The sequence below is a fragment of the Alligator mississippiensis genome, chromosome 4 (genome assembly GCF_030867095.1).
Source record: "Alligator mississippiensis isolate rAllMis1 chromosome 4, rAllMis1, whole genome shotgun sequence".
NCBI lineage: Eukaryota > Metazoa > Chordata > Crocodylia > Alligatoridae > Alligator > Alligator mississippiensis.
This window is the reverse complement of record NC_081827.1, coordinates 225,269,455-225,292,016: the sequence shown is the minus strand read 5'-3', so window position 1 is coordinate 225,292,016 and position 22,562 is coordinate 225,269,455. Positions and strand designations below refer to the sequence as shown.

The 22,562-nt window shown below is 44.7% G+C and overlaps 1 protein-coding gene across 5 annotated transcripts in view; it reads left to right on the top strand.

Annotated features, from left to right (window-relative positions):
- GALNT13 (polypeptide N-acetylgalactosaminyltransferase 13) overlaps positions 1-22,562 on the top strand; it is a 431,117-nt gene that overhangs the window by 173,327 nt on the left and 235,228 nt on the right. For all 5 annotated transcript variants that reach the window (XM_059727376.1, XM_019480581.2, XM_059727378.1 and 2 more), the window contains one exon: positions 9,223-9,391. In XM_059727376.1, coding sequence (XP_059583359.1) covers positions 9,223-9,391 — 169 coding nt within the window. The remainder of the gene's footprint in view (positions 1-9,222; positions 9,392-22,562) is intronic.

Here is a 22,562-nt window from a genome sequence, read left to right as displayed (position 1 = left end):
GGTCAACATGGTGAATCTGATGCCTCTGTAACAGGGAGATGATGTTTTTGTTTTTTTTTCCATTATGGCATTCTTATTCTCTCTCATAAATTTGAGTAGATAGGCTTTGTGCCCAGAGAGTCTGTATGCCTTTTTTGCTGGATACAATCCAGCAGACATGGAGAGCAGTTCTCAGGAGTGCATCTTCTTCTACAGAATCAATACTGTAGTACATTTCTATCATACTAGCTGGATTCATTAGGATGCTCCCCCCAGAGACAGGTGAATGTTGCACTGTGAATCAGTGAGATGAGGACAATAGTAGAGCCAGTGTGTCATCATCCTATCCCCAGAGCCCAAGTATAACCCTCTACACATACTTGAGCTTCAGAAACATGGACAGCAAGAGTATCTAAATTACTAGTACACTTGTGTTATGCGTAGTTGATTGTCATTTTACCATTAAACCACTAGAAATTCTCTCCAACCTTTTTATGTGCCCTTTTACTTCGTTCTTTCCCCAGTATTCCAGTCTTTCTCCCTTGAGATGGTCTGAGTTGCAGTAGCATAAAAACTGTGCCATCTTGGAGCTCAAGACAAGGCAGAGAGACTTTTTGCTCTCAAAATGGGCTTTATTACAGCTGCTAACATACAAAAAGATGGCTGACAACTTCCTATTCATGTAATCGTATCAGCCCTATGCTGCTGGTTATAGTAGTTTTTTAAATTTATTCTGCTGACAGGAACAGTGAGACACAATAGCTACAAAAATTGAACGGAATGGCTCCCTTTCCAAGCACACCTTCATATTAAGGCATAACTGAGTATTCCTTGGCCATCATTTAATGTTATGAATGAAAAGGAGTTTGTAAGAGAATCAGGCCAATACACAGCCAGAGACTTTCTCCTTACCTTCATGAGACCTTAAGTTATGCAGAGGAAGGAGACCACAGGCAAGTGGAATCCACTTACAGTGCCAGGCAAATTAATCACAAGCCTCTAAGATAACATCTATTGGTAGAGGGACCTCTGAACACCTGTTTCAGCACCTGTTGCAGTGTCTGGTCACTCGCACTATTCGTCCCAGACAGCCCTCCTCACACTGAAGGATTCATTTCTATCCTAACCTACAGTGCCATTGAAGTTGCATCTGTTGGGAAGAAAGGCAATTTATCTCACTGCATCTCATGTCCCACATATTCTTTCTCTACAAGTTTCTTAATAGTTTAGCTGTTTCCTGTTGCCAATTCCTAGTTGCTGTTTAGAGGAACACTTGTGATTTCCCTGACATTTTCAGCCAAAAGAAAGCAGAAAATATTCCTGTAAGAAAAGGTGGAGAGTGGAGGTGATGAGATTCTATATCTGTTTAAAAAAAAAAAGAAAGAAAATCTACCAAACTTTTTACCATTTTGTTTATGTTTGTTTGGTTTTTATTTGTAAGTATATAGGTTTAACTGAACCTGACCTTTTCTTCATAAAGTGAGGAATATTGAAGTGTCTTAACATTAGTGGCTATCCTCAATATTTTATGGACATTTTGAATATACTGGGATATTTCAAGAGGAATTTTCTGCTTATGCATATACAAAGCAGGATTAAGAGTTACTGAGAAATAAGCACACATTGTGCATGGTTGCTGGCCATGGGAAAAATGTTGCTTGGGGTCAACTAAAACAGAAGAATAACATGCTTGCTTCCACTTCTTTTCCTGATGGCATTTTGAATGTGTTTGCCTGTTAGGTGCATCTTCAAAATAAATCCCAACAGATTAGGAAGCCTGCATAGCACTCTAATTACTTATTGTTCCTTCCATAGCACCAGGTGAACAAACCCAGCAACCAAAACCAACGTGGACATTTTTTTTCAATGTCAAATGGATTTAGTACTAACTCTAGTGCCATAGTGTATTTAGCTGTGAGGAAGACACTGCTGACCCTAATGCATGTTTAACGATGGGCCTGCTATCTGTTTAGGAACAGAAAATTATAGACACAATCTCAGAATCACCACTTGTAGTTTAATATATTTTTTTCTATTAAAACATATAAAAGTGCTACTCTACTGATCAAACAGAGACATAAGTGGATATAATAAATTGTGCTGGAAAAAGAAAATATATTTTCAATTTAAGTATAAACTAGAACAGAGGAGACAGAATTCCTGTGCCTAGAGTCCATAATATTTATAGACCTAAACCTTTAAGCTCATTTCTGTTAAGTTTTAGCGGTGAAGATTAATGTCTAGTTTGCTTAGCAAAGCCGTTGTTCTGTACATTGATAAGAAGCCTTTAGTTTCTTTTAGATTATTGGTAGAAAATGGTTATGCTTTGTAGTTATTCTGTTTTTGTCTTGAAGATCTAAGCAATTTAATGAATAACTCAATTAAGTGATAACTACCCATGTGGTCTGTGGGTTGGGGGGTTTTGTTTGGGGGGGGAGGGTAAGTTTGTTGCAATACTAAGAAACCAAAATCTTGAAGATAGTAGAAGGAAAAATACGTAGGAATTCTGTTAAAAAATGTTGTTTTATTTTATAAATAACACTAGAATGCCACAGAGATGCAGACAGCTTTCTAAGAATAGTCATTAAATAAATTGGTAAGCCAAATGTAAGGGTACTTTGGTTATATTTGCACAGTATTTCTCAACAAATTTATTGATTTTAATACCTATTTAGTTTTTAAGACTTGTTCCATGTGGGTACAACCCTATGCAAAATAAGGCCTACAGAAGGGATACAGTAATTGGATTGTAAAGGTTGTGAGGCGGGTAAGAAACTGAATAAGGGTAAGCAAGCAATAGAGGTAGTGTGAGATACCAGGCTTGAGGAATGGTACTAATGGAGTTCCTTAGGATTAATATCTTGAGTCCAATTTTGTTAAATATTTTCATTACTGACTTTGATGCAAGGAGAAGTGAGGTGGTAAAATTTGTTGCTGACACACAGTTAAAAAGCATTGTCACCTGCAGAAAAGGATTGAAACTTCATATATAAGCAACTGAGTAGCCCTGAGGACTACAGTGATAGAAATGGGTATGTAATTCAATTGTAGAAAAAAAAATCTCAAAGATGGAGGCTCACTAGTTGGAAACAATTGGAGACAATTCTGTATTCATTATTCACAGTATAATTATGAGTCTCCAGTGAGATGCAGCTGAGAAAAAGGCAAATCTGGTCACAGGATACATCAGCTGAGTTATATTCAGATAGGAAAATATTAATGCCAGTATAAAAGGCAATGGTAAGATCCCAACTGGAATGATGTGTACAGATCTGGTCATCCATGCTCGTGAAAGATAAATTGAAGCAGAAATGTTTTCAGCACAGATCTAGGGAATCAAAGCCTATTGTATATATGAGAGGGAACCAGCAGGGCTAGATTTGTTCATTTTAACAAGGCAGGTACTGAGAGAGGTTAGGATTGCTGTCTTATAAATGTATTTGAAAACTAAAATCCAGGGAGGGAAAAGAGCTGTTTAAGCTGAAAGGATAATGTTAGCAAAAGAACAAATGAATATATATTAGCCAAGACCAGATTAGCCAGATATTGACTGGAACTTAGAAGATTCCTAACCATTAGTGCAGTGAAATTCTGGAACAGCATTTCAGTAGGCAAATTGGTTTTAGGATGGCATTTGATTAGTGAATAAAAGGGACTGTTTGGCACTAGACCAACAATAGCAAGTGAGTGAACTTGATTGAGAAGGGTTCCTTGTGTTCTTAAAACTGATTTGAGGGTTGAAGATAGAGTATTACTATTAACTACCTGTTTACATTATGAAAAACAAAATTAAGAAGCAACTGGAATATAGTGAATAAATACTTTCATGGGAAGAAAATATTAAGGCAAAAGAATTCTTTAATATAGTGGAGAAAGTTATAATGTGAGTAATGTGGCTGAAAGCTGAATCTAGATGAATCAAAAGAGAAATTAGCACAGATTTCAAACAGTGAGAGTGATTAATCACTGGAACAAACTACCAAGGGATGTTGTAAGGTTTTGATGTCTTCAGATTAGCAGTGAAAATCAGTGGCCTGTGATATACAGGACATCTGACTATGTAATCTAATGGTCCCTTATAGAATCAGGGTATGAGTCTGCTAAATGAAAAGCATCTCTCCAGATTTGTTTTCTGCCATCAAGGATAAAAGTAACATTTCAAATGACACCTGGATTTCAAGAGCTTAAAATATCAGTGTCCCATTTGGAATATAATGCTTATGGGATTTTCCTGTTAGACACTGTTTTTAGACCTTTATGCTAAAGAGAGTAAAAGTTAAATTATAACCAGGTACAGATACTTTGTTTCTACCAGAAGAATCACCATTCTCCCAGTAGAAACCCACAATGTGCATATGTTCAAGCTTTTTTTTTTTCCTAGAGCAAACATGGCTGCTCCAGGAGAAAAATAACCTGGCAACAACTGGGGTTAAGTTGATTATGGGAGAGTTTTCCTGGGAGACTTGAATGTTTATATTTTTCCCCTGGTTTAACTCTTCCTTGCAGTCTACAGGAATAAGGGACCAGGAGTAGAATGGAGGGGAAAGACTCCTTGCCTTCCAGAGACCAGCATCACCCTAGTTTTGAGAAGGTGTTGGGGGCAGCTTCTCCTCCACTCCTATAGCAGTCTAGGAGGTGAGGGGAACAGCAGTCACTGCTCCTTGCCTCCTCTCTAAAACAGACAGTCCCTGGTTTGGGGAAGAGTCAGGAGGCTTTGCTGGCTCTTGCTGGCTTCCCCTTGCCATGTAGGTGAGCAGCAGGGCAGCAATTTAAAGGCTGGAATTAGGGCTCTGAAAGAGTCTCCTCAACTAAGCTCCTGGCTCTTGCCAGCTCCCTCTGGCTGCTCAGCTGAGTGGCAGAGTGGCAATTTAAAAGCTGGTGGCTTGGAACAGGGCTCCCAGAGCAGCACAGGGAGAGGCAGGCTGCTGTGCCTCTGCTACAAAGCTCCTGGAGCCTTGCTGCAGCAGCAGAGTGCCCCTCTCCCACCTCTGTGCACACCTTTGGGTCAGTTTATAGGTGTGCAAGGAGTGGGGTCATTCTGTGGGGGAGAACCAGGAGGGTTTTCATCATGGGAGAATACCCCACTCCTGCCATCCAGCTGTTTGGCAGGGTTGTAGGGTGGCATTCTCAGTAATGCCAGCTGTCGTGAAACCAGCATGAGACTCAGGATTTCTAAGTCAAAATAACTCTGACTCGTGATCTCCTGATCAAACCCTCAGATCTCCAGATTTTCCCAGCTCATAAGTCTGTGGAGAGGAAGGGACTGGGGAGGAGGTGTGGAGATTGAGGTCCCCGTGATGAGGGAGGGAGTGGGGCAGAGGCAGGGACGGGTGAATGGGGTCCCAGGGCTGGGGCAGATCATCCAGAGGTGCGGGGGGGAGTGGGGTCTCCTTGCAGCTGTGCGCACCCCTGAGGGAGGCATGGAGGGCATGTGCCCCCACAGGGCAGGGCAGGGCAGGGCAGGGCAGGGCAGGGCAGGGCAGACTGTCTGCTGCGGGCTGGGGCTCTGTGCTCTGCTGCCTTTGCCCTGGGAGCTTAGCCACACAATGCCAGTGTGCTTCCTGCAGCCAGGTGGGTAGCGGACATGCTGTGTGACCAACATGCCCTGTGTCCCCTGCCTGTCCAGTGGGCGGCAATGGTGTCACACTGCTGAGCTCTCAGGGCAAAGGCAGCAGGGCATAGCCCCAGCCTGTGGCAGGAAGCCCGCCTCTACCCTGTTGTGGGCATGTACTCCCTAAGCCACTCCCAGGGGTGCGCATAGTTTTGGGGGGACACGGCCCCCCACGCCTCTGGACAACCTGTCCTGGCCCCAGGGCCCCATTCACACCATACCTTGCTCCTGCCCCACTCCCTCACTATGGGGGCCTTGATCTGCCCCCCTCCACTTTCATCATCCCCCCATGCCCATTCCCCTCCACTTACCAGCTGGGCACTCTGTGTCTGTCTGTCTTCTCCTCACTCCCAAGCCACAGTCCCCCCCTGCCCCCCAGCCCTGCTGCTGCCTCTGTCCTGACCCACAGTACCCCACATCCTGCCAGGGTGTTCAGGGACCCTCCTTCCCCAGGATCCAAACACCACACACATCCACAGCCCCCCACACCTTCACAGATAACTCCCCACACTTAAACACTTCAAAATTAGCATCTCATGATGTACATGCCAATCTCTTGATTTTTTTAAGAGTTCACCTCATTAATTTTGGCACAGTGTGGGTGGCAATACTGCATTCTCCCAGGGCTGGAACTTGCCTGTCTGTGGCAGCAGCTGCCATTTGATAGCCTGCTGCCTTGCCAGGCAGGGAGAAGACAGGCTGGGCTGTCAATGGGTTCCTCTAAGGGTGGGAGTAGCCCAGGAGCTTTCCAGCCATGGGGCTGGAGGAACATTACTATAGTCCAGGTACCATTGGCTTTTCAACTGGAAGAAATTTCTTTCCATGGAAAAGAATATCCATATGCAACCTCTCTTTGGGGTCTCTACAGTCCCCCACAAATCATGAACTTCCTAAAGTATGTTCTGTAAATACCAGCTGTTCATCATGAGTCTCACAATAGTCTGTGCTTTTCTTAAGTGCTGCATCCTGTAGTCATGCTACAAAAGTTCTGTTAAAAAAAATAAGTTTCCTGCCCTAAGGTTTTCCCAGAAAAGGTGGAGAAGAATAATCCTATGAGCCCAAGACACAGAAAAAAAATTGGCCAGAAGCAGTATTTTTAAAAATCATTATGCTTTAACCCAATTTCAAAAGAAATTAGTTGTCTAAATATTTTTGAGGATATGGGCCAAGGTTATATTTTAATAAAAATATTTTAATTCAAGGATATTATTCCTACACTTGTGTGTTGGGCAAAACTATTTTTCAGTATTAGACCTTGGTATGTTCTGACCTTACATAATTAGCTATGAATTGACACAATTTAGTTCTTCACTGAACTTTCAGAACAAACAGATGTAATCATGTCAGTCCAATCAGATCCACACAGGTGAATCCTGCCTGTGCAAATTCAGTTGCAGAATTAAAGCCACAGAGGAAAAATGTATTTGATTATCCATGTCAGACAGATGAAGTTTGACATTGAAGATTTATCACTTTTATTATTGGGACTAGCTTATTTAGGGGAAAAAAACATTAAAATTGAGATTGTTCTATTGATCACCAGGACAAAAACACTTTGACAGGATCAGGGCCCAGGGCGGCTGTAGTGCCACTCGACCCCTGGTGTACCCTCCCTTTCTACCTTGCATACCGTGTCTTGATATTATTTATTAGGTTTTGGGAGGCTGCTCCAGAGCCCCAGAGTCAGTCCAGTTTAGCTCCACCTTCTCCCTGGGATGCTCCATGTTATGACCTTCCTGGCCCTAATAGTTTTCCAGGGCATCAGTTGCCCTATAGGCTATTTGTGTCCTCCTCTCCACTCCTGTCGCCACACCTAGGCCTTGCAGATGTTACTTTAAATTGTCCACTGGGCCCTGTAACCCTGTCCGTTAACCAGTCAATCCATGTAGCCTGCCGAGCCCCTGGCCCTGGCCCTGGCCCTGGCCCTGGCCCTGACAAGGTTGTTTTCTCCTCGGGCCCCTGGTTCTGATCTGGCTTCCACCCATCTTAGGCTTTAGCACCCTCCCTTGACTTAAACTTGCTCTGGCTTTGGCTTATCTGTGTCTTTAGCCTCTCTACTGTGGCCTTAACCTACTGCTCACTGGGCCCCTGGCCCCAGTATGGCCTACTGGGTCCCTGACCCTATGCCAGACTGCTCCCGCTGTACCAGTCCTCTGTCCTCAGAGGCTCTAAACCATGCCAGGCTGATCCCACTGGCCTTGGCTCTCTCAGCCTTGGCCTCTACCTCCTCAGCCTCCTGCGTCCCTGGCCCCAGGCTAGGCAGCTTCTGCTGGCCTTGACTCTCTCAACCTTGGCATGTACCAGCCCACAGCCTTCTGGGCCCCAGACCCCAGGCTAGACTGTTTGACACAGAGTGCTTTGCGCCTCCATGGTCTTTACACTTCCCCCGTAGCTACAATCTGGTCCTCCAGTTAACCTAACCAAACAAAACATAAACCCAAGCACAATCTCTCCGCACAAGGTCAGTACTTCCCATCAAGCTGTAATTCCCCTTTAGCTTCCCCCTGCAGTGCTTTGGGACAGATTGGGTGTTGGGCAGTCCATCTACTGCAGCCATCCTGCTCAGGAGCACTTCTCCCTGCATCCTACAGAGCCAGACTGCTTGTCTGGTCTCAGGCACTGGCTTTAAGTGGCTTGACCTTCTCTGCTGCAGCTTAGCTCAGCTACTTGCAGCTTTTTGCTTCTGGGCTTCCTAGATGTCTCCCTACTTTGTTACTTAATGTAGTGCAGCTAGCTCCTACGATAGTCCCTCCCCCAGATATTTATTACTGGTCTGTTTGCTTCCCAGCAGCTAACCCTTGCTCAGCTGCTGGTTCCAACCCACAAGATTAATGTGCTGCAGCATCCTCTTAAATTAACAGGAGCCTCTGTTAATTACTAAGAAAGTAGTAATACCTACAGGTTGTATTTTTTTTTGTACATTTAATTACATGTTTAAAATAAATAAGGAAGTTGAAGGTTTTGATTCTACTTTTTTCAGTGGGATGATACTTGTTAGATCAGTGATAATGATGATTTCTTTCTGTTTTCTCTCCCTTTCTTTTCTACTATTTACTGAACTTTCCTAATCAGGCCCACTTTTTGTCAGTTTTATCCATTTATACAACATGATATTGTAATTGTATATCCTGGGGTATCAAATGTACATGCAGTAGGCAAGGAAATATGCCATTTTTGTTAGAATCTACTCACTGTATTACTAGAGGAAGTAGTAGGTATCAAGGAAAGGAGTATGGCATCCATTTGCATTAATTTCAGCTAATGCACAACCTTTTAAAAATATTATCTCAATCTCTTGTGCGTGTAAAATTTCACTGGGAATCTGATATATGACTTTTCGTCTGGGAGGTAAATATCATTAGTATATTACTTCACTATAATTTTTGGTATCTATCAAAAACTGAGTGGTAAAATGTATTAGAAATATCTATAACTTAAAAAAAGTCCTGATTCAAATTCAAGACTTGATATGATTAAACTCCAGGGTCAAACTTAGAATTGTTTTTTCTATCTCTTTCTTTTTCTCAGTAATTGTTTTTGATTGATAGCTACAAAAGTTTAGTAGTCATACTTAGTACAAAGTAAAACTGGCACAGAAATATTAAAAGCAAACACACACTCTTCTTTTACAGCTGTTATTTCAAGAAACCAAGAAGGACCTGGAGAGATGGGAAAGGCAGTGCTCATTCCGAAGGATGACCAGGAGAAAATGAAAGAGCTTTTTAAAATCAATCAGTTTAACCTCATGGCCAGTGACCTGATTGCTCTTAACAGAAGTTTGCCAGATGTGAGATTAGAAGGGTGAGTTTGCAATGTATTATGTAATTCTCATCACACAGGGCTCAAACCATGTAATAGACTGCATTGTGCCATTAGGTTTTTATCCAGAACTCTTTATTGATTTCGAGGCGTGATACAGCACACTGCCTAAAAGTGAATGTATAGTTATTATTTTCAGAAGTGGTTTGAAACTATAACAATATATATTCCATATTCTTATTAAATTTCAGCCAAAGGTTGTAAGGCGGGGGACCTGCATGCATCTGTGCATTCAAGAACATACTAACAAAAACGAAAATGAATTTTTTTTTATAGCTAGTAACACCCAATTATGGTGCAGACTGAGCAATTTGTGCTGCTCTTGGTTACCAGCTATTGTATCTGGTGGGGCTTGAGAGGGGGCTGGGGAGGGCAACAATCTCCCTCTTTTTCTAATAAATCTACTTGATACTTGAAACACATTGAAAGAAAGGCATGTTTAATCAATCCTTTGTTTTAGAAAACACTATACATTATTTCTAATTGAAAGGCATGCTGAAAACCAGTAACTACATTGCTTCTTTGGAGATATATCCAGAGTTGTTTTCTGGTATACCATTTTTTGTAGTAAGGAGGAATTTTGTTTTTTACATCATTCAGTTTTTTGATGTACTATAAAATATCAGGGTGCATCATTTTACATTGTGGCGCAGGACATAAAGTTATCTAGTATGTCATGTGTCCAGGGATTTTAAAAAAGTGTTTTTCCAAGGGAGATTCTTAATATTTGTACTAACATTTAAAAAAAATACGAATATAGGAAAGTCTGCGGTTTGAACCCTGTAATTGTGCTTACATATTTTTGTGGATGATATCTTCTGTTGGGTCAATGGCATGGTGGAGATAGATTTACACAAGCTTTTGAAGAAACATGCACTGCATTCAGAACCTTGTCAACGTCTATTCTAACCATGCCATTGGTCCAATAAAAATCATCACTTACAGAAATTCTTGCCTCACATTTCCTAGACCATCATGGCTACATCATCACTCCCAAAACTATGCTCATAGATGGCATTTAGCGCTGAAAAAATAATTATGGAAACTAAAACTGTACCAAAGCTGCCAGATGGCTTATACCATAGGGTTTAGTTTCATTTCATATTATCTTTTGTTCACATAAATTTTGGGGATAACAAAAATTCTTAAAAAGTTTAATGGGAACAATGTATTTGAAGCATGTTCTTCAAATATGCAATCTTAAGTGATGTTTAATGGGTTGGTTGTATATATGACTGAGTGATGGTGAGTGGCTTGTGCTCCCCCCAGTCAGTGGTGGGGGGTGTCCCTGACTGCCCATGGGGAACCCCCTCCCTCTCTCCACCCCAATCTCACTTACCAAAAAGTGGCTGTGCTGCTTCCGGAAGTCCCGTGGCCACTTCCAGAAGCAGTGTGGCCATTTTTGCTAGAGGCCCTGCTCCCTGGCCAGCGCTCACAGGGGGAGCACTGGCACTCCCACCTGCCCCCCTGCCCCTCGCCTAAACAGGGAGCATGGCCTGACAGGGGGCACACCAGTGCTGTCAGGGGGGTGCACCACCTATGCATAGTTACTGATGTTTAATGAAATCCACAGGATAATGTTCCATTCATAGGTCATGTATTTGCACATGTGTGTGTATGCATGTGTGCATTGACTCTCATCAGCAATGCCTATGTCATTAGAAGTTAATGTGCTAAAAAGATGGCCCCCCTGTATACTACAGCTTATCTGGTAACAGTCAATACTACATCTAAAGATTCAGTAAGAGGTGTGTCCCAGGGGAGCGGGGGCACTGGGAGACCCCTGCGGCAGCCAAGGGGTCTGCTTACCTCCCACAGGGCCAGAAGACCCGAAGAAACTCCACGCACCGGCAGTGCCGGCACGGGTCATCAGCCGGGCGTTTATCCGGCTACAGCTGAGCGGCGGGGGTGGGGCACGCCGGTCGGGAGGAACAAAAGGCGGCCCCGCCGAAGCAGCGGGGCGGCTGAAGGGAGAGAGCTGGAGCACTGAGCCCCAGCGAGCAGGGGATCAGCTGCCACCCGCAGAGTGCGGGACGCCGCCGGGTTAGAGGCGGAGCAGGCTGCGAGCAGCGCAGCGGAGCACCCAGAAGTGAGGAGACAAGGGGAGAGGTCATCCCCAGAGGTGGGGCAGCAGCCAGCGGGGAACCCGACACCAGAGGCAGCAGGAGGCGTAACAGCTATCCCAAGAGTGGGGCCAGCTGTAGCCTGTATTACGGAGCCAACGGCGTGGGTAACTGCGGCCGGGACTATTGGGGAAGCAGAGAGGACGTCTGCATCCCAAGGAAGGAGGGATCAGGGCAGCACCCCCCCCCCCCCACTGGGAGGGGCATACCCGGTCCGAAGACCGCCGGTAGTGGCTAGGGTGACCGAGCCGAGAGAAGACGAGACGAGGACGGGTTAGAGGCCAGGACAGGAAGACCTGAGGTGGCGTATGGCCAGGGTGTAGGGGAGGACGGAGCCCCGAGAGTACCCGCGAAGAGGCGTGCCGGCACCAGGGGATACCCCAAGGGAAGACCCCCCCACGGAGAGAGTCATCAAAGTCGTGGCAGGCGAGTTCTGGGGTCCCCCTTAATACCAGCTGGGGTAAACCCTGGGGCGTACCAACGAAGCTCGGGGGTGCAAGATCTCGAGTCCGGGCGAAAGCGGCGCGCGAACTCCTAATCGAATGGAGGTGGGTACAAGGTGGAAAAAGGCCACCTGGCTGCCTATGATGTTGGGAGTAAAAGGAAACATTTCTTTCTGTCCTCTTCCTCCCCACCCCTCAATTAAATATATGCGCATAAACATATTAGTTAATGTTCATATTTCATTGAAGCAATTGAATTACTCCAACATAAAGCTAGTGTAGTGGACAGAAAACAAGATATCTAATTTATTCATTTTAAAACTTTGGATAATTGTATGTAAAAATACAGCAAAATATAAATGGCTGTTCCTTTGAAAGAACATGCAGTAGAAAGAATGTGCTGTAGCTTACATGCATAGAGGATTGATGTGGTTCAACTACCATTTTATTGAACAGAGAGAGGTAGTTAGCTGTGTTAATCTGGAGTTAGGCAGAAGGCAAGGTAGATTTGTACTTTATAGACTAAGGGCAGGTGCAGACGTTACATGTAGATCAACCTAACTAGGGTTAGGTCGATTTAAATGCTGATCTGTGCAGATATTCAGGGAGGTTAAATTGGGCAAAAAATGGTGGGCCTGATATGAATTAGTGCACCTGAGGAGGTGAACTAACTTAGATTGGGAACCGGTCAGGCGGATCTAGTGAATGTTTGCATGGGTTCAGAGTGAAGCCCCAGGGCTGGGAAAGCTCAACCACTCAACCTAGCCCTGGGCTGTGTTCTTCCAACCTCCCCCCCGCCTCCCCCATCCAACTCTGACCAGGCTATTTTTAGCCCCCAGACCTCCCCATCCCAGACAACCCTTCCCTATGGACCCCCTAGAACTGCACCCGGTCCTGCCTGCCCTTCTCCAAAGTTACTTATACCGGGTTCCCAATGTGGCTCCCAGACCTGACAAACTACATGTTGCTCACAATCTCTATTATCAGACAGCTTAAAGTAAGCCATTTGATTGTAGACCAGGTGTGGTGAATTTTTCCACATGCTCTAACTAATACATCTCCAATTTAGTTAGTTTGTCAGGTCGAATCTACCCTGCCTTCAATTTTATTAAGATTAACATCTAGGTATGTATTAAGATTAATATTTAGGTATTTATTTCATAAGTATTTATGGAGGGTAAAAGGAGTTTTATTTTTCATGTAATCCACATTGGAGTTTAGGGATTGATCTTTATTTTTTCTCTTCTTAGTTCGCTTTTTTGTTTTTCCCCCCATTCTCTGTTTGTGACCAAGGTGACTGATAATGACATTTATAGACAGAATAAATTACTGAACTCAAACGCTCTATTAAAGGGCTTCCGATTGGATTTCTCACTGTTGTTGAAACTCCTATCACTGGACAGATGTTTTCTGAAAGGCAACATTGCTCTCTGCCTCTGCATTCTGTCGTTCTCCCTCTCCTGACAAGGTCTCTTCAAAGACAGACACATCAGGTTTTGAAAGTTAAAAAGTTCACATTCATTCCTGATCTTGTTAACTTAGCCACCTAGAAATAGGAAAAGATCTATTCTTATTTTAAGAAACCTAATAAAAGTGCAACTGACAGATAAATTGAAAAACAAGATGCTAAATAAGACTGCTGTATTATGTATTCCATATGTTTTCATTTTGATCTGGGAATTAGAATGGCTTTCATGTGGAGGCTGAAATCCTATCTGAAGAGATAAGGAGGGATAAGAAAGCTTGTCTAAATAGCTCATGTATCCTAAGACTTACTATTTTGCAACAGTGTAGATGGCTGGCATGTGAATCAGGATCACGTCAATTATGTTGTTCTGTTTTACCTAATGTCCCAGTATTGCCTCAGAACAGTGCTCATTAGTCAAATTAATTTGCTCTACTTATAATGCTAATAATAGAATATTTGATTTTGCAAATGGTTGAACATGTACTCAGGAGTTAATATACTCAACTGAGTGTTTGCAGAATTGATTACTAGAATAATAGATTCTTTATGAAAAGCATGAAAGAAACTATAAATCATCAACATTCTATTTATCAATATTTCTGTTTTTATAAATAACATTCCTAAAGTAATATATCTTACAGCTGAATCTCAGTTGCAGTAAATATGAACAACATTGCCAAGGGCTCCTAAAACTTCCAGGTATTCATGCTCTTAAAACTGGATCGTCACTTAGCAGAAATCCTTCACTTTTTACATGTTTAGTTTAAAAGCTGACATCTCCTGCTGTGAGTGAAATTTAAAATAAAATAGCACATACTTACACATGTGCACACATTCACAAAAATCCTACTGTTAAGAGAGCTCCCACACATGAACAATGTATGTGAGTTGTCTGTCATCTTGAGTTGTCATTTGAAAATCAGTCCTTGCCAACTTATCACGAAGCTGTATCTGAGATTTACTGCACACAAGGAGTATTTTTGGTAATTGTGTGGTTATTAATGGCAAACATTAACTGTTTAGTGGCTTATGGGTGTACATGTCCTACCTGCTATCATGCTGTATATGTGTAGATTAGTTTCTGGGCAGAAAGTGGCCTACTGAGGACTTTTAACTACTCAGAGATGTAAAGTCAGGTTTCAGTTCTTGATTGCAGCTCAGATGCTTTTCACTGCACCAGGGGTGGATTTTGGGTATTAAGCAAACTAGTTGACCCTTGGGCAGCGAAGACCTGATGTAGCAGCTGCTAGGCTGCCAGCCAGTTTTTGGTGTAGATACACTGCCAGATGAAAGGGATTTTAGCCAGATTTGATCTACCCTCTGCTGCTCCTCAACTAATTCTTTTCATTGTGGCACAGCTAGCCTAATTCTGTCCAGACTACTCAAAGTTAGGCCTGCAATCTGTCTGGTTGCACAAAGGTGAACTTTTCAGATATCTTACTAAGCTGTGCCATGCAGTCTTCAGGTCTACTTCCAGATCAAGAGTCAAGTGCTGCATGTAAGCATAACTTAGTGAATCTTGGCAAACACAACAATTAGCTTTAAAAGTACAAAGTGTGAGATTCAAAGTACTTGATATTTTTTTAAAGTTTTTCCTGTTCCCCTGTGAAAGGCAGTAGTTGATGGGAGGAAGATGAATGGTAAAATTTTGAACTTACCAGACAGCTCTATTCAAACAAAGGGGAGAGAAAGGGACCTGTAAGTGCTGAAATAAATCTGTCTTCCAGGATCAAAAAGAGTGTTATGTTTGGGTTCTGTAAAAAAGATAGGAAGTGTTGAGGGGATTTTAAAGAGAGCTGTTCCTCCATTTTTTCCCAGACAGATGCTTTCTGTACACACACTATCTTTAGGGAGTGTTAAATTGTTCTCAGTGCCAACTTGTAATGCTTTGTTGCTAGGGAGGAATATGATTTCACGGTTAATATATTTAGCATATGAGAAAGAGAAAGACAATTTTTATTGAAATGGGAGATGTAGGCATATGTCTGATGATCTGTGATTGGTGTCATACTAGCTATACCGTCTCGATTACAAATTCAGCCTTATTCTGCAGGACTTGGAGAATTTTCAGAATTATTGTTACTATGGCAACATTTGATGAATGGAAAATTTTGTTAAATTTGAGTATTCTTGGTAATTTGTGTATAATTTTATATATAGTATATGCACACATGTACACCCAGAAATACATTATGTTTGGCATCAGATTACAAAAGTATTGTACTGGTGCACTAGTGACATTACTCTGTGAACTGAAAAAAGCTGCACTGTAACAGACGTCAGAGGGCTGGAGGCAGTAACGATAAAAGTTCTTCAAAAAGATGGCAGGTGTAATGCTGAATGATTTGAAGACAAATAATGAAATCAGAAGGAAAAAAAGGATGTGAAATCAAGGTATGGAATCAGCTATATGCATATACTGCAGCTCCCACCCCTGCTGTCCCCAAGACAAAACGTAGGGTGTTTGTTGTGGGAGACTCTCTCCTGAGGGGGACTGAGGGGGCAATCTGCCGCTCCGACCCCTTAGCCTGGGAAGTCTGCTGCTTCCCGGGGGCCCACATCCGGGACATTGCGGTGAGGATCCCAGAGCTCCTCAAACCCACAGACCACTATCCCATGCTCCTAATTCGTGTGGGCACCAGTGACACAGCTCGGAGTGCTCCCAGCCGGGTCATGAGGCGCTACAGGGATTTGGGAGTGGGGCTAAAGGGTCTGGGGGCACAGGTGGTGTTCTTGTCGATCCTCCCAGTTTCAGGCTATGGGCCGAGGAGGGAGAGGAGGATCCACGTGGTCAACCAAAGACTGCGGCGCTGGTGTCGTCGGGAAGGCTTTGGCTTTCATGACCACAGCCCGCGAGCTGCTGGGAAGAGATGGCCTCCACCTCTCTCCCCTAGGGAGGAGGCTCTTCTCAGCCAGACTGGCTGACCTGCTCCACCGGGCTTTAAACTAAGCCCGCTGGGGGACGGGGGCACTACCGCCACTGCTGGCCCACTGAGCAATCCTTGCAAAGCCAGCAGGTCAAGGCACTTTAGGGAGCCCACCCCTGCCCCAGCCCTGGCAAAATCTGTGGGCAAGGAAGGAGCCCCCCAGGGGGCACTTGCTTGCCTGTACACAAATGCCAGGAGCTTGGGGAATAAGCAGGAGGGACTCATCCTCCTTCTCAATGCAAATAATTATGATGTCATAGGGATAACGGAGACCTGGTGGGACTCCACCCATGACTGGACCACAGGTATAGATGACTATACCCTGTACAGGAGGGATCATAAAGGGGCGGGGATGTAGCTCTCTATGTTAAGGAAAGCTACACGTCCCTGCAAGCCGATATTGGCGACCAGGGTGGACGGCTGGAGACCCTCTGGGTTAAAATCCATGGGGAACACGGCACAGGGGACACAATGGTGGGAGTCTACTACAGACCTCCCACCCAAAGTCAAGAGCTTGACCAGGAGTTTGCCCGGAAACTGGCTGAGGCCCCATGCTCCAGGACCATGGTTGTCATGGGTGACTTCAATTACCCGGACATCTCGTGGGAGGATCGCTCAGCAAAATCTGAGAGGTCGCAAAGCTTCCTCTCGTGCATAGATGACCTCTACCTGACTCAAGAAGTCTATGGGCCAATGAGAGGCAAAGCGCTGCTCAACCTGGTACTGGCTACTGGGGATGACCTAGTCGGCGACCTAGTGATCGATGGGAACCTGGGTGACAGCGACCACGAGCTGATCAACTTGACCATCTGCCGAAAAGCTGGCAAGTCAGTCAGCAACACAGAAGTCCTTGACTTCAGGAAAGCTGACTTTGACAAGCTCAGGGGGCTTGTCAGTGAGGCCCTAAGGGACCATGACCACGGAGAAAGGGGAGTTCAAGAAGAGTGGTTGCTCCTCAAAGGAGCGATCCTCAATGCACAAACTAAGTCTATTCCATCTCGGAGGAAAGGCAGCAAGAGGGCACAGCAGCCCCCCTGGCTCTCCAGGGACCTAGCAGACCTCCTGAGGCTAAAAAGAAAGGCCTACAAAGGATGGAGGATGGGATTCACCTCCAAGGAGGATTATTCTGCACTGGTCCAGTCCTGTAGGGAGCAGACCAGGAAAGGCAAGGCTGCAACTGAACTCCAACTAGCTTTGAGCATCAAAGACAATATAAAGTCCTTTTTCAGATATGTGGGGAGCCGGAGGAAAAGCAGGGGCAACGTTGGACCCCTGCTGAACCAGATGGGGCAACTGACGCCCAGGAAAAAGCCAACCTATTAAATAGGTACTTTGCGTCGGTCTTTCATCAGTCCCATGGGACTCCCATACCCGCTACGGGACAGGGAAGTCCGGGTTAGGGTGATCCCCTGCCCTCCATTAATGCTGACTTCGTGAAGGAACATCTTGAGAAGCTGGATACCTTCAAGTCAGCCGGCCCTGACAATCTTCACCCCAGGGTACTCAAGGAGCTGGCGAGCATCATAGTCCAGCCTCTAGCGTGGATCTTTGAAAACTCTTGGTGCTCTGGTGTAGTGCCCGAAGACTGGAAGAAGGCCATTGTGTGCCTATCTTCAAGAAAGGGAGGAAAGTGGATCCGGTTATCTATAGGCCCATTAGCCTGACTTCTATCCCGGGGAAGATCTTAGAAAAGTTTATTAAAGAGGCCATCCTTAATGGACTGGCCGACGCCAACATCTTAAGGGATAGCCAGCCACGGGTTTGTTGCGGGTAGGTCTTGCTTGACCAATCTCATTTCCTTCTACGACCAGGTAACCTATCACCTGGACAAGGGAGAAGAGATTGATGTCATATATCTTGACTTCAAAAAAGCCTTTGACCTGGTTTCCCATGATCACCTCTTAGAGAAACTGGCCAATTGTCGCCTTGGGTCCTCCACGATCCACTGGCTGGAAAATTGGCTCCGGGGTCGGACCCAGAGGGTAGTAATTGATGGAAGTCACTCATCGTGGTGTCCTGTGACCAGTGGGGTCCCCGAGGGCTCTGTCCTTGGACCCATACTGTTCAACATCTTCATTAATGATGTGGACACTGGAGTCAGAAGCGGACTGGCCAAATTCGCTGATGACACCAAACTTTGGGGAAAAGCATCCACACCAGAAGACAGGCAGGTGATCCAAGCTGACCTGGACAGGCTCAGCAAGTGGGTGGACGAGAATCTGATGGTGTTCAACGCCGATAAATGCAAGGTTCTCCACCTTGGGAAGAAAAACCCGCAGCATACTTAGGCTCGGCAGTGCTATGTTGGCTAGCACTATGCAAGAAAGAGACTTGGGGGTCATCTTTGATCACAAAATGAACATTAGCCTGCAGTGCGATGCTGCGGCTAGTAAAGCGACCAAAACGCTGGCTTGCATCCATAGATGCTTCTCAAGCAAATCCCGGGACGTCATTCTCCCCTTGTACTCGGCCTTAGTGAGGCCGCAACTGGAGTACTTCGTCCAGTTTTGGACTCCACAATTCAAAAAGGATGTGGAGAAGCTTGAGAGAGTCCAGAGAAAAGCCACGCGCATGATCAGAGGTCAGGAAAGCAGACCCTACGATGACAGGCTGAGAGCCCTGGGGCTCTTTAGCCTGGAAAAGCGCAGGCTCAAGGGTGATCTGATGGCCACCTACAAGTTTATCAGGGGTGACCACCAGTATCTGGGGGAACGTTTGTTCACCAGAGCGCCCCAAGGGATGACGACTAGGTCGAATGGTCACAAACTACGACAAGACCGTTTCAGGTTGGACATAAGGAAGAATTTCTTTAGTGTCTGAGCCCCCAAGGTCTGGAACAGCCTTCCACCGGATGTGGTTCAAGCGCCTACATTGAACACCTTCAAGAGCAAACTGGATGCTTATCTTGCTGGGATCCTATGAAACCAGCCGACTTCCTGCCCTTTGGGCAGGGGGCTAGACTCAATGATCTTCCGAGGTCCCTTCCATCCCTAATGTCTATGAAATCTATGAAATACTTCTTATATAATAAAGGGCTTAGTCCATCTGTCCGTCTATCCACAACACTCTTAGAGCACTCTGATTAGTTAGTGAAACAAACAATCAGAGTGTGGAGCACCACTATGATGGAGGGGATGGAGCAGGGGGGGGCAAGGCCCAAACTGCTGGCTTTGTCCGGCCCCCCCCCCCCCCCAACCCTCCCAACTTCTTGGAGGCAGTGGAGTGCTACCAGGATGGCAGGGACAGAGTGGGCGGAGGGGGGAGCGAGCCCAGTGGTGCTGGTCTTATGCCCCCCACTCCGTCCCCACCATCATGGCGATGCTCCACCACCTCTGAGGAGTAGGTCTGGGGGCGGGGGGCAAGGCCAGCGACACTGGAGGCAGTGCTGACGTGGGGTGCTGACAGATGGGATGATGGGGTAAGGTTCTCCTGCCTGCTCCTGGGATGTAGCAGTGGCAGCACAGGGTGGTGGGTGGCAGTACTCCCTGCCCGCCTGCCCCCCACCATCATCATTCTTAAAAGATTATAGCGGTATATTCTAAAAGAAAAATTATGCTGGTAGGAACAATGCAAAAGACAGATGACAGAATGCCAAAAATCACAGAAACATATTTTAACATGAGTAAGATCAGTCCAACCTTAAGTCAGGTCATCAACAAGATGGCTGAACATGGTACACGGGGACAAGACCAAGAAGGACTTAATGAAAGAACAGTTCCCTTGTCAGTAATGGATAGCAGTGTAGTACTGCTCCCATGTTTGCAACAATGCAGAAGAAAAAGGAAGATTTATGTTTTGGTGTGTAAAAGGGAATCAATTTATTATTAAATCTGTTTACATACATATCATGTGTTGTGCATCTCCTCAAAGGTCCACACACACAGCTGGATGTAATTCATATTATTCTGACTATATTCCATGCAGACACTGGGTCATGTTTTGGCTGTAGCTGCTCTTTATGACCAGTTGAAGAGGCCCTCTCCTTGGTCCTTACTATGTGTGCCAGAAGGAGAAGCAAGGTGAAGTGCTCCAGACTGCTGTTTATCCTTGGCTGGGTATACCTGCTCATATTGGGCTGCTGCAGGTCAGCTAACTAAAGCAGCTTGATTTGTTTTGCTTATCCCAGTAAAGCTTAAAAGTCCCTAGCTGCTGTTCCTGCAGTGTGGTCCAAGGGGGGAGGTGCGACCATGCCCCTGAACCCTCTCTGAATCCACCCCTGCATACAAGTCATTGTCTTACCTACTCCTATAACTGCACAATCAACCGTGCTGCAGAACTACAAAGCATATCACCCTGAAACACCAACACCCCCTAACCTGCCACAAGTAAAGCAAAGGGACAAGGGCTGTCAGTGCTTGTCCACTGTAAGCGTTGTTAAAACGTACTTGAAAGATCTAAGGAAGAGGGCCATGCCCATATTAAAGAGGAATATCCCCTCAGTCTCTATTCATCTGACCGTGGAGTAAAATTCCTTCTTGATTCCAAATGTAGGGATTCAGTCTGAAGGCAATAATAGAATGTAGAAAGAAATGTCTTTGTAGAAAGAAATTTATATGGTAAGTATTGGGGAGGAGAAAAAGCTATATAATTTAGAGAAATGCTGGCAAAAGATTAAGTGGCTACATGAATAAATTTAGAGTGGAAATTAGGAGGTGTCTAATGATTAAAGGAGTAAAGTTTTGGCTGAGTCTTCTGAATAACATCGAGGACAAGGAACCTAACTTGTTTCAAGATGGAGCCTAACAACAAAAGAGGCAGCCCTGGAGCAATAATTGCACATGCAGTATGCAGATTTAGATATTTGGTATCTTCAAGAAGAATTGAAATAAAATTCAGTCTCTTTTTGGGAGGTGTCCAGTAATCTCATTCTTCAGAGCTTCTGCTTATCACCTGAAGAGGGCAGAAGTATTCTTTTCCTCTGGACTGTTCAATTTGCTGCCTTCAGATTTTTTTTCCCTTTTCCCCATGAAGGATTGGACAGATGCCACAGCTGGAGGTGGGAGCTTGTCTATAGTGACCAAAGCTCCTGATGCAGGAGGTCTCTTTCAGCTGACCTTAGGGGTCATGATGAGACAGGTATGCAGGGTCCAGAGCATTTAAGACTTTAAGTCAAAACCACCACATTAAATTGTGCCTGGAAAGGTAGATTGTGGAGTACTGCAAGCTTTGTGAACCTTCCTTCCACCCCAGTCTGGAGTAAGATGAAATAGACACTGTTGCTGTAGGTTCAATATTTTATTAGCGAGAGGCAGCTGATCATTCTAGATAAATTCCCAGATAATATACACTAAATATAAAGTACCATTTCTAATGTTAACCCCTGACTTACAGCAGAACACACCCTAATGGGCAACTCTCTAGTTGATCAGATACATGTCTGAGAAGCACCAAAAGGCATAAGTAGATTTTAAACAGTGGTTTGCATTCAGAATGTGCTTTGAAACGTCTACTGTGTCCCCTACGAAATCATAACTGTAATGTTGGATCAGGATTTTGTTTCTGCTTCAACTGTGTTTATGAATTAAAAGCACTAAGCTGTATCGTATAAGGAAGTTTTTGCCAAATATAAGTTGGACCTGGAGAGGTCAGTAACGCTGAGATAACTGCTAGCTAATGAACAATTACATTCCTCTGAAGTTCTTGGAAATAAGACTTTGTGCTCCTGAATCAGAGATTTACAGACCTAGTATGAAATCCTGGGCCTATTTGATTTCAGTGCCAGTTTGGGTATGAACATTAATGACACCAAGATTTCAAAGAGGATTTAAAATTCCTCTTCAGTTGTGAAAGAATTTCTGCTTTAAAAGGAGAATTCTATTGAATGATGCTATGTTTCTCTACCTGTGCTGGTAGTGTAAGACTTCTGGCTGGTAAATTTATGTAACAATAACAGTTGCAACATGCTCCACACGTTGGGCGCTTCCACACATGCAAGCACATGCGCTTACAGCAGCTGAAATAGAAGCAGTGCAAATTTGAGCCGGGGCTTTTTACTTCAGATGCTTTCTGTACACACACAGAAGACACGTGCTCGGACATACACTTTGTTGTGGAGCAAATTGTGCCACTTGTGGCAAAATAACCCTGCCTGACTCCTCCCGGATCTGCAGCCAGGGGGAGCTAGAGCCCGGGGCCATCACCTGTGCTGTCCCCAGCTGTATAAAAAGTTGCCCTGTCCTGGCCCCAGCAACA